Source organism: Thunnus thynnus, chromosome 16 (assembly GCF_963924715.1).
Source record: "Thunnus thynnus chromosome 16, fThuThy2.1, whole genome shotgun sequence".
Classification (NCBI taxonomy): Eukaryota; Metazoa; Chordata; class Actinopteri; order Scombriformes; family Scombridae; genus Thunnus; species Thunnus thynnus.
The window spans coordinates 13586154-13598459 of record NC_089532.1 but is presented as its reverse complement, the minus strand read 5'-3'; the positions used below and the strand labels follow the sequence as shown (position 1 = coordinate 13598459).

The 12306-nt window shown below is 40.0% G+C and overlaps 2 protein-coding genes across 4 annotated transcripts; one reads left to right on the top strand and one right to left on the bottom strand.

The window, feature by feature from the left end:
* Positions 1-444: 444 nt before the first annotated feature.
* Positions 445-3114, bottom strand: LOC137199996 (uncharacterized). 2 transcript variants are annotated; one of them, XM_067614653.1, is made up of 5 exons: positions 2755-3114; positions 2553-2608; positions 2352-2423; positions 1870-1962; positions 445-1770 (listed from the first exon to the last, which is right to left on the bottom strand). In XM_067614653.1, the coding sequence occupies exons 1-5, from the start codon at positions 2789-2791 to the stop codon at positions 1159-1161; spliced, it is 870 nt and encodes a 289-aa protein (XP_067470754.1). In that variant the 5' UTR covers positions 2792-3114; the 3' UTR covers positions 445-1158. The 2 variants fall into 2 exon arrangements, with proteins under 2 accessions (XP_067470754.1, XP_067470753.1); XM_067614652.1 differs by having other exon boundaries at positions 2352-2426; positions 2755-3112.
* Positions 3115-3503: 389 nt separating this feature from the next.
* Positions 3504-11345, top strand: wdr20a (WD repeat domain 20a). 2 transcript variants are annotated; one of them, XM_067614646.1, is made up of 4 exons: positions 3504-3856; positions 6505-6687; positions 7371-8711; positions 10185-11345. In XM_067614646.1, the coding sequence occupies exons 1-4, from the start codon at positions 3593-3595 to the stop codon at positions 10236-10238; spliced, it is 1842 nt and encodes a 613-aa protein (XP_067470747.1). In that variant the 5' UTR covers positions 3504-3592; the 3' UTR covers positions 10239-11345. The 2 variants fall into 2 exon arrangements, with proteins under 2 accessions (XP_067470747.1, XP_067470748.1); XM_067614647.1 differs by lacking the exon at positions 7371-8711.
* Positions 11346-12306: the final 961 nt, after the last annotated feature.

The window sequence follows — 12306 nt, the reverse complement described above, 5'->3', positions numbered from 1 at the left end:
AATATATATACTTGTCTGTTACTAAATAGATGAAGACTGAATCCAAGCATGAAAATACTTGGAATACATTGTCACTGTCTGCACCTGACTACTCCTTTTCATTATTGATAAATCAAACAGTTATTCTTTTCTCAATTAACTGATTAATGAAATGGCAGAAAGAAGTGACAAATGTCCATCACAAATTCCTAAAGCTGAAGGTGATGTAACTAAATTGCTTGTTTTGTCTGGCTGACAGTCCAATATCTGTCTAGGAAATGTTACTGATACTAGGAAATGTTTGGCATTTTTGCTTGAAAAATCGATTATCAAAAAATAGTTGCAGATTATTTTTCTGTCAATCAACCAATCAATTGCGGTTTTCAAGACTGAATAAAATAAACTATTTCCCATTGACTTAGCCAGCTTCTAAAAGGACTTTAACACAACCTGTAAAAGCAACTGTGAATTGTGACTTAAGTTTATTTTCCAGCATGACAACAACCCCAAACATGAAGCCAAAACTATATAGAAATGGCTTAAAAACAACACTAGAATGTGGTGAATATGTACAGTAATCAAACTGCTGAATGCCAACAAATTAATTTTATCTTCATAATTAAATTGAGGTGTTCAAACTTTACTGTCCAGTACAGCAGTAGACATAAATTTGGCTTATAATGAGGACAGAATACCCCAGTATCATTATCAGTTATTATTAGAAAAAACAATAAAAAAGGAACCATCTGTGAGAAAATATATTATCTATAAGGTTGTACATTGATCCATCATGGAGACCCAGAATACAGTGGTAACTCCCCCAACAAAAAATCATAATTACTCAAAAAGAGACAATCAATACATCTTTGAGATGCTCATAATTACTCAAGTAGAAAAATCAAGTCTCTGATAGCTTCTCCATACTTATAAACAAAGTGTATTTTAAAGTAACTATTCACAGTATTTCTTTCCACCTCAAATCATATAAGGCAATTCATATAATTTCAGTTTAGTCTGCCAGTCACATCTATCATAACTAGAGCTCTTTTGTATTTTACAAGATGTCCTTTGCTTTTCTGATCATCAAAATTCGATCATTTGGGGAACCTGTAGGTCTTTTAGTGCTCCAACCTTGAAAAGGCTTTATGATTACAGGCCCATAGCCGTGTGGCTGTGGCTCTAACATGCTTCATATGCAGAGTTCCCTCCCTCTGGCTCATCCTCCATATTAACAACACACTGCCTCTTTCTTTGCCCCAACTCCACCACTTCTGTCCCGGGGAGACCCAGCTTTCTCTTGTAAAGAAATCGGAGGTTACAGGGGCTGGGGGATCTCTCCGAGGAGCTGTCTAGCATCTGGGATGAACTCCTTTCCACTGGGGTTAGACATCCAGGTGTGTGAGGTGTGGAGGATCTTGTAGCATGCAAGCCTGAATCATCAAGTTGGCACTGTAATTTTATGTCCATAGTTTGGGTGTGTGTTGTTGAATCATTTGTCATTTCTTCTGTAAGATCTTTGTTACCATCTCTGTCACTGCGGGAGGCCAGCGAGTCAAGCTCACAGACCCACAGCTCAGAGTCACTCCCACATTTCATCTGGACATCTCTCATCCCATTTGTCACAACTTCTTTGCAGACAACAGAGGGAGAGTGATGAAGGATAAATCGCCTGCTCCGACCTGAGAACCGAAATCCACCTTTTCCCTGCTGCCTTGTTCGCCTGCTGGAAACACCCACATCGATGTTTGACTCATCAGAATCCTCGGAGCTCCCATCGTACGGATCCAAAAACTACAATCATAAGCACACATGCATTCATTCATAAACACACAGAACAGCATGGTGCTTTTGCAGCAGGAATGGATGGATTAGTGAGAGGAGGATGCTTACCAAAGAATAACAGCCATGCCTTCCTGCAGGCTTGTGCACTAACGGCAATGTCCGCCCTAAACTCCCACTCTCTGGTGCACTGCTCACACATCCCTGCTCAGTCAGGAATGCAATGGGTTTTTGCATTGACAAGACAGCTCTTTATTTTTGAGTTAGAAAGCTCAATGCATGCTGGAGCCCATCTCAGTGTGCCCTTATTAGCTGATGTTACTGAAACAACAAGGCAAGACTGGACGTAGGAAGATGTGTGCGTGTGCAGTGACCAGTGGTATAGCCAAGATTGAGTCAGTCTCTGGGGAACAAATTAAATTTGATCCCATTTGAGAACAAAGAAAACTAGAAAACCAGCACAGAGAATATAACAATATCTTTTTAAGCCTAAAATATACTCATACTGTAAAAAATTACATTGTCACTTATCCAATTGTGCCCATCATGTCAGTGTGTGAGTGCAAAGTTCACATTCAGAACAAAAGCAATACCATAGTGCTGGTGTCTGACCATCTTGGGCTGATCTCAGAGTCAGAATCAGTGCTGGACTCCACTTTACACATCTCCTGATGGAAAACAGAGGTCACTCAATTCCACGTTTGTATGTCAAAGCAAAAGAAAAGCTAAATGCAAGTGACTCAGAGTTTATAAACTGATAGCACTCACACATAATGTGCCTAAACTAATCTCACCATGTATTTGAAAGCAAGCTGGTCCATGTTGTTGGGTGCATGGTTATCACTGTGGTCTGAAAAATATGAAATTGTAGTGCATTTAAGCACATTTAAAAGATACCAACAGTGAATAGAGATGATTTTTTACTTCAACATGAAACTGAAAGTCATGCAGAGGCAGGATATCACTGCCAAGAAAGTAATTAACACTGATACCTACCTGGAAGTGAATGTTGTCGTCTTCTCCTGTGTGCCATGACAATGCCATGCGCGTGTAACTTTTTTTTTTGTACAACGTGAAATAATATACTGAAATAATGTCGTTGTGGTGTTGCCAAGCAGGCTGCTTAATTAAGCCAGTAGAGTAGCAGGTGTATTTGATATATAGCCTAAATGACACAGAAAAGTTTGGCCACGTACAGGTGAGTTTGCTTTTTCAAGATTTTAAACTCTCGCGAGCCGAGAGTTTTATGGTGTGACACGCTGCGGTTAAGGTCTGGTTTGGGTTTAAGCACAAAAGACGCTTTGTTAGGTTTTGGTGAGGATCATAATTTGGGTCAAGACAATCACTTAAAGGCAAAGTCGAGTGGTCGGTAAAACTTCCTTACAAATCTCGCGAGAGTTTACGAATATCTAGGGTTACCATCTCGACGCGACTGCCTATGGATGACTTTTGAAGTTGGATGAGCCGCACACGTCGGGACAAATCTAAATAAAAAATGCTTTTAATAATGCCGAACGCGTTGGTGAAACATATGACCAACATTATACTACCATATAACATAGAGCAAAGTGTAACATATATCCTATTATTGTATAACTTTTATGTAACGTTACCTAAATGCACAATTTGTAACATATGGTTCAAACTAGTATAAGGCTGCAAAGTTTTACAGAGGCACATAGCTGTGACAACTTTATTATTTCAAAGTAGCTACCGTCGTATCCTCCTCCACCAGTTCCCCGGTGAACCGCTGGGGGGAGCGGGAGAGTCGGACTGCCCGCTCCACGGCCCGCTCCCCTCCGTGCGTAAGATCCGGCCTGGGGGAGAGGGATGAATGTTAATTTCAAAGATGGCGGCGGAGGGAGGAGGGAAGGAGATGAACGAAATTAAAACTCAGTTCACCACTCGGGAAGGCGTCTACAAACTCCTCACTCACTCCGAATACAGCCGTCCGAACAGAGTGCCTTTCAACTCGCAGGGCTCCAACCCCGTCAAGGTCTCCTTCGTGAACGTCAACGACCAGTCGGGCAACGGCGACAGGATCTGTTTCAATGTGGGCCGTGAACTCTACTTCTACATCTACAAAGGCGTTAGAAAGGTAGCGAGCTAACGCGGCTAATGTCAACGGAAATTCGTGATACTACAAGCTAACATAAAGTACACCAATGCTGTGTGTGCTGCTGTTTTGAGGCGCTTGTTCGCTTTATTAAATAACTGTGGCAGCTGCTTTGACTTTGAAATAAGCAGACAGCTAAGTTAGCTTGGAGCTAGCCAACGCAACTGGCTAACGTTAGCGAGCCAGAAGCTACTCCCGAGGCCAGCGGCTAAATTCCGTCCCCCAGTCCGTCACTTTGTTTTAGTTTTGCTGAATGGTACGATTAGTGAGGTTGGGTAGCGATCACCAGGGTAAAATTGACGTATTGATCAGATGGAAGTTGTCAGTTGCTGTAACGGTAATAGTTTGTGATGACAGTGACAGCTCTACCTGTCGACGCCCTTTGACTGACAGGTGTCGACTGATCACAGTGTTGTCGGTTCACTGTACGGACAGATCGTTAATTAAAACTAGAAAGCTAACAGCTGCCGTCTTCTTTTTATGTAATGCCACTCTGCTCTTAGCTTGGGGATGTGTCTGGACAAAATCTACGACCTGGTCAAACTAAGTTTTGATAGTTGTAATACTAGCTGTTGATTAGTCATGTCAATTTTATTTTTATAGCACTTTTCATACACAACGGCAGTTCAATGTGCATAAATCAGCATAACAGCAATTGACCAACAGGATAAAATAGTTTAAAGCAAGGTTTAAAACTACAGAAATACAACAATTAACATGAGCACCAAATCAAGCACACACACACAACAATAATAATAATAATCATAATAATAATACAAATAGGAAGAAAAAAGTTGAAAAACAGTTGTCCAACCACAAACACTCAGGTTAGAAATTGGCTAGCTGCAAGCCTGAAAAAACAATGGTTTTAAGTTTTCTTTTAAACATGGAAACAGTAGTGACTGATCTCAGGTCATCTGGTAGTTTGTTCCAGAGAGCAGGACCAAAAGCTCCCTCTGAAGACCTGGATCTTATTCTGGGTACAATTAGACGACAATTACCAGATGACCTGATGGGTCTGGTTGGACTGTAGTCAGTGAGCAGTTCAGTAAGATGTTGGGTAGCCAAACCGTTAAGTTCTTTATAGACCAATAGCAGCATTTTGAAGTTGATTCTGTGCTATGCTTTCAGAATAATGTCAATAAACATGTTAGAACTTATTTAGGTAAACCATCTAGGATATTTGTCTCAGTAGGTGCCATCACTGCACAGTATATTTTCATATTCTGCATATATGTTCTGCCACAAATAAATAATTTAATTCTTAAATAACTGATGGTACATTTTTCTTGAGTAACTAAAGGAGGAGAGTGGGTGGGGACCCTCTCACTTCCTAATGCTGGTGTCATTGAGCAGTATCAGGACATGAGCTCAGCTGCATGCAACATTTTGAGTAATTATAACTCAGTAATATATATTTTGTCACTACATTTCGTGGTTTCAGCTAACAACTGACTTCACATCACAGTTTGACATGAATCATCTGACTGCTAACTCGAAGCAGTCCTATTAATATACTCACTGAGACATGTGCATGTCATGCGTGTCATTCCAATGTACACCAGCTACAGACTTGCTACTGCCAGAAATTAGAGCAATTCTAGAGTTTAAATGTCTGTAGTAAAAGGACAAAAGATGAAGCTTTAAGAGATTATTTCTCTGAGGTGTTGTTGGAATAGGTACGTGGCTACAGGTTTAAAACAAAAATAGTAAGGCTGTCCTGTGTGTTAAAGCCAACTGTTTACACAAATCCAGCAGCTCAAGAGAGTTTATCACTCAAACATATATCAGTATATAAAAGTTTATCACTTAAAAGAATATCAGCCATCAAAACAGTGCTTAATACATGCATGCTGTAATGAGGACTAAGACCTATAGTATGTTTTTGGAAAGTTTGACTGGACTCTTAAACTATGTTTACATTTTGTCTATCTGAGGCTTTAAGAGGAGACATTCAGTGACACATCTAACACTAGTGGAGGAACTACTGAGTCATCATCTTACACTCAAAGAATTTTCCATTCCAACAGAAGTGTAAACTATAAATCATTAACAAATGGACCTTGTTATACTGGTTATCTACAGTATCTGCCCTGGGTGTCTTGTTCAGAGCAGAACATTACTGTTTTCCTTACACTAAAAACAAACATCATACAGTATGATGGTTAGCAACTGCCATTGTTTTAAAGTATTTTATTACAAAGAAAAGATACTCTTACACATGAGTTCTTCCTTGTTTTTTCCTCATTCCTCATTTTCTGACTGTCGGCTATATGATATTTTGGTAAAATGTGGCTTGCTAAAGGTCGTACACTATTCTTGCAAGGTCTGTTGTCATTACTTGTACACTTAGTTGCAAGACACTTGCCCAGCTTGAGGTTCTTATTCCTAATCAGATGAATTAATTAACCGTCCCTTCTGCTCCTCTAAATTCAGTGTTGATGTGTTTTGAGATGAAACGCAGGGAAAAACAATATAACTACACACACCACTCACATGATTTATTACTGACAATTTAATCAACTATAGCCTTTGTCAAGTGCAAAAATGTATTTAAATATTTAAAGGTCACTGCTCTCTTTGCAAATTCACTCACTTCATGTGTGTTAATGCTCTCTCTCTCTCTTCAGGCTGCTGACCTGAGCAAGCCTATAGACAAGCGCATCTACAAGGGAACGCAGCCCACCTGTCATGACTTCAACCACCTCACGGCTACAGCAGAGAGTGTGTCCTTGCTGGTGGGTTTCTCAGCAGGACAAGTACAGCTCATTGACCCAATCAAGAAGGAGACAAGCAAGCTCTTCAATGAGGAGGTAGGTCTCTGAAAGTTGGAGGGTAGATCACTGAGAGTTACTGTATGTGCGCTGTGTTTTTCACAAGTTTTACCTGCTGGCCAGTGGAGCAACGTATGAAGAGGGAGTGGATTTTTCTTTTCACTGAAATTTTTACTAAAATGATTATTGTAGAACTTTTCAGACAGACATCTGTGTACTTTTTTGTGCGATTGCAGAAGAAACAGTATTTATTTTTGTTGGATCCAATCTCACAGGCCTGAATGATACTATGCCCCACACTGGAGAGCTGTTAATTAATCTACAATTCACGACAGATTGCGTTGTATTAAAATTCTCCCTCATATGAGGTCTACTATACTATTTCAACATTTCTCTTAAACTGTAATGTGTTATTTTTATATGTACTCATGTAGTAAACTCTTCAACCTTCTTATGTGAATGATTAAAAAAAAAAAAGTCAAAGGATTTTCCATAGATTTTTTTTTTCTTTTTTTTTTTGTAATTTATGCTACTGTTTATGTTTTTTACGCTCAACCTGGAAATAGTCTTTGGCCTATTTCCAAGTGACCCAAGATTTTAACAGATTGCAAGACTTTCAGTACATTCAGAATATCTTTTTCCTGCACTGACATTGTTTTCCCCCCTCCCTTCCCTCTTCCCCGTTTGCCTCTCAAACCCCAACCTTCCTTCTCTCCTGCCAGAGACTAATAGACAAATCCAGAGTAACATGTGTGAAATGGGTGCCGGGCTCTGAGAGCCTGTTTCTGGTCTCTCATGCCAGTGGGAATATGTACCTGTACAATGTGGAGCATACTTGTGGCACCACAGCACCGCACTACCAGCTGCTCAAACAGGGAGAGAACTACTCTGTACACACTTGTAAGAGTAAATCTACAAGGAACCCCCTCCTTAAATGGACAGTAGGTGAGGGGGCTCTGAATGAGTTTGCCTTCTCTCCTGATGGGAAGTTCCTAGCCTGTGTAAGCCAAGACGGCTTCCTACGGGTGTTCAACTTCGATGCCGTTGAGCTTCATGGCACCATGAAGAGCTACTTCGGTGGCTTATTGTGCGTGTGCTGGAGCCCTGACGGAAAATACATAGTTGCTGGCGGAGAGGACGATCTAGTGACTGTGTGGTCGTTCTTGGACTGCAGAGTCATAGCCCGAGGTCATGGGCACAAGTCATGGGTGAGTGTGGTGGCATTTGACCACTACACTACCAGCGTGGAGGAGAGCGACCCAATGGAGTTCAGTGGCAGCGATGAGGACTTCCAGGATCAGATGATCCACTTTGGACGAGACCGGGCCAACAGTACGCAGTCCCGACTCTCCAAGCGCAACTCCACGGACAGCCGGCCTGTTAGCGTCACATACCGGTTTGGCTCAGTGGGCCAGGACACTCAGCTGTGCCTATGGGACCTCACTGAGGACATCCTTTTCCCCCATCTTCCACTCTCACGGACACGGACGCATACTAACGTGATGAACGCTACCAGCCCCCCTGCGGGTGCTACAATAATCACTAACACCTCTAGTAACACTACTAATGGAAACAACAGTGGTGCCAATACTCCTGGCATTAACTCCCTCTCTACTACATTACCACGCTCCAACAGCCTACCCCATTCAGCCGGCACCACGACAACGGCAAACAATACCAACAAGGCTGGCAGCGGTGGCGGCATCGGCAGCGGTATTATGGACAGTTCCATCGCTACGGGTGTGAGTAAGTTCGCCACTCTGTCACTCCACGATCGGAAGGAGCGCCACCATGAGAAGGACCACAAACGCAACCACAGCATGGGTCACATCAGCAGCAAGAGCAGCGACAAGCTCAACCTGCTGACAAAAACCAAAACAGACCCTGCTAAGACTCTGGGCACTCTGCTGTGCCCACGCATGGAGGACGTGCCCCTCCTTGAGCCCCTCATCTGTAAAAAGATAGCACACGAGAGGCTCACTGTACTCATATTTTTAGAGGACTGTTTAGTGACTGCTTGTCAGGAGGGATTTATTTGCACATGGGCGAGGCCAGGCAAAGTGGTAAGTTCTTTTTAATGTAGGAAATGTGGGGAAATTTGAAGTTATGACATTATGTGTGTCAAATATTTAGCTGTCCTGAACTCGGGTTGTAACTAAAGAAACACGACATAATCTGAAATTATACAATAAACTATTGACATTTGGAATAGCATTTTTAGCTTTTATAGTCAGATTGTCACTCTCTGCAGGCAGGCAAGACTTTGTTTAATGTACATCTGCTTTCCAGTGAAAGACCTATAATGCCTAAGTTTAAAATATAACCAATGCTATGAAAATATTACATTTTCTGGTTATATAATGCATTCTGATAAGGAGGATTTCATGTGTGGGGGAAAGGAGAAGTTAATCCATAATTAATTGTTGTCATTGGTTCATCACAATCATCCCACAATGCATAGCAACATAGCCAAGAAGTCATCTACATACACTTGAACATTTCAGCTTTTATGCAAAAGGCTCTGTATTTGCCCAAAGAATCTGCAGTTTCTCACATGCTTACAGCTTAATATGTACCCTTTTATACTTCCTTTTTGTCTGTGTGTTGAGCGAGTTTGCCGTAACGAGGCACACAATAGTCTGGATCTGGAACGTAACTGGCAGTCTGAAGGCTTGTTAGTGCAGTGAGATTGTTACTTTTAACCAGAGTCAGACAATAGCAGGGGCTTAGGGCAGCAATGCCCTTAAAAATGTCATCACATATCTCTGAAGTAAAAAAAAATAAAATGCAAGAGCGCAAACAATGCCATGATATTGTGCGGTACCAATGCAGTCTGATGACTGTTTATACTTGTTAAATCATGTATGGGACTCAGCCCTTTATGGGCCGCTGTGAGTGATTTCTGTGATTGTCTGACAAAAGTATTATTCTTATTGCTTTCTGTGTGAGAAAATGAAACGATTGAGATCCAGAAACTGGTACATTCAGCTTGGTTATTCAGCTTGAAGCAGTAGAAATAGTGGGCACCACACAGCCCCTGGTGGGTAGAAATTCTAATTATTACAAACCACTTAATACAAAAATTAGTCGAGTGGAAGATGCAGTAGTTGAGGTCAGTCTTCGGGAAGGTGCAATTAGTATTCAGTAATAGGAAACATCAAACAAACCTTATTTTATATGGTTAAGGATTGAGTGTTTCATAGCAGAACTGCAATAAAAATGCAGAGCTGAAGCATTCCCTATAAAAAAGAAAAGCCAAAAATGCCCTCAAAGACCAGATCAAAAATTTTAAAGAACTAGAAAGTAATTCTTGTCTTTTAAAAGTGCCTTTGTCAAGCAAGAAAACCTCTCAAAGACGACGTTACACTTGGCATCCACTTTGACCACTGTGCACAAGCTTTTAATGAAATGCAGGGGACCGGGATATGAACAGAAGACGCTAGAGGCAAATTTTTTAATGAGCTCATTTGTTGCTTGATTTCTGCTACAGTATGTGAACTTTCCCAATGCAAATCTCCTTGTTTTCCTTTTTCCAGGGTTTATTGTCATCCCAAAACCAAGCCAGCTCTCCCAGTGGAACAGTAGTATAGCCACAATATTTCTGCTGCTAAAGAACCCTGCAACCCAGAGTCTGATGCTGCTCTTCACCCTGCAAGCATTGCAAGTTTTCCTTTTCTTTTTCTTTTTTTTTTTTTTTTTTAATCCCTCCCCCCTCCCGATTTTGTTAATGGCTTTTCTGTTGTTTTCGTTTATCACTCACTTGACCTAGAGGAAGAATGAAGCAAGAAAAGGTGTGGTGTGGACTACTGTGCTAATGTATTGTTCTCTGGAGTTTTAACACATTTTAGATTTTTTAAAAAAAAAATCTTTCTTTCATGTCAAATCTCATCAGACTGTTGTCCCCTCTGGAATTAAGGCTTGGCTTCGTTAGATGCAAACCAGACAATTGTGGCTTGAGATTAAAGGGATAGTTCGTTTGATTTTCATAATTTGCGTAGCCCTTTTTTTTTTTTTTTTTTTTTTTTTTTTTTTTTTTTTAAACTTGTGGTGTAGCCCGGTCTCGGCTCAGGGTTACTGACTAAAATATGAATTTTTGGGCGAACTATCCTTTTATGACCAAGTGCGTGAGCATCTGAAAATTTTGCATCCATCCACATTCACCCACCACTTCTGTCTTTTCTTGAGTAGAATCTCCCCATCAATGACTTTGCACTGATTTTTGTTAGTTATTTTGTTGTTTGTTTTTATAACTACTCTATTGGAACAAAAAAAAAAAGAGGGTTGAGGACTGCCTTGTTGCACTTGGCTTTAACATCCTCAGTCTTGAAATCTGAATCTATAAAGCTGGATGCTGCAATCATAGTCTTTTTAAAGAAAAAAAAAATGTTTGCACTTAAATTAGTTTATTAGAAGAAAATGGCTTTACATTTTTGGGTGTGCTCAGAACTCACAGATGGCTAATACAGTAGGTGAAGAAAAATGATAAAACTATTAAAACCTTTATCTATTGAGCATTTATTTTAATATTATTTCAGATTCAAATCTGCTCTGTATCATAATGTGTATATTGTAATTAATTGATTTGATGGGGGCCTAAGCAAACTTACCATTACTCCAGTGGAAGTTTTGTCATTGATAGTTATATTTCTAAAGCCTAAAGTATACATATTAATAATATTAAAATAATCTTGAATACACTGTTTTCTGTTCTTTTTTTTGTTCACCCACATGTGCTGTATTTACATAACAAAGCTGTGATGCAAAAGAAATTGCTTACCACTGTCAAAAAAGTGCCGCTGCAGCACGAAAAATGCTGTAAAGTATGGAAGTCTATGAAGCTCAGGAAGTCTCGGAGACAGCGGTTGAACCTCAAGAGTCTCCTCAACTTACTTCAGTCTCAAAAATATTTTGGAACTTCATATCCTCCAATTTTCCCTTTAAACGAATCTTAACATTAGCCACATGAAAGATTTTAGATGAGAAAATTGAGTCTTTCCCATTTGACACGATTGCACTATTAACGTGCTTTTATTTTTGTGTGATAGCCAATCATTATTGATGCCATAAAGAGTTCAGTGACCCCTACACTAGACAGAAAGCTGGTGAGTGATAATGTTTACATTTCCCACTTCATTATTCATTAAAATATATGATTTCCATCAATTTGTTAACATTTTTGTGTTTACGCAGACTTTATGTAAGAGATTGAAGCTTTTGTAATACAGGTTAATGACGACGACATACAAGTGATACTTGACAACCTTTTTTTACTGATTATGCATCACAATAACCAACACAATAAAGTGCAGACTGAGTCACAGTCCCATGTTAATGAGCTCACAGCTCATGAATGAAACGGTACATGTTTTAAGCCTCAAGTGAGGGGCTATATGGTTACTTACTGGCCAAACTACACTCTAAACATAGTAAAAAAAATCAGATCAAAGACTTTTTAAAGGCCTAGGCGATAATTTCTGATCACATAAAATACAGCTTTGTTCACGCACAGAATTGTTCTTGGTGGAAAATCATCTTTTATTATTGTCAACTGATCATAAATGCTATTATTTATCAATTTGGGAGTCGCATAAGTTTGTTTTTGTGTTCTGTTGCCCTGTTCAATTAATTCACAGTTGGATCATGGTATGTTTCCTTAAA

Coding starts and splice junctions, on each gene's coding strand:
- LOC137199996 (XM_067614652.1), bottom strand. CDS start 2,791: ATGGCACACAGGAGAAGACGACAACATTCACTTCCAG. Junction 2,609..2,754: donor ACGACAACATTCACTTCCAG/GTAGGTATCAGT, acceptor CATATTTTTCAG/ACCACAGTGATAACCATGCA. Junction 1,963..2,351: donor GGTCAGACACCAGCACTATG/GTATTGCTTTTG, acceptor CTGACTGAGCAG/GGATGTGTGAGCAGTGCACC.
- wdr20a (XM_067614646.1), top strand. CDS start 3,593: ATGTTAATTTCAAAGATGGCGGCGGAGGGAGGAGGGAAGGAGATGAAC. Junction 3,857..6,504: donor TCTACAAAGGCGTTAGAAAG/GTAGCGAGCTAA, acceptor CTCTCTCTTCAG/GCTGCTGACCTGAGCAAGCC. Junction 8,712..10,184: donor GGGCGAGGCCAGGCAAAGTG/GTAAGTTCTTTT, acceptor TCCTTTTTCCAG/GGTTTATTGTCATCCCAAAA.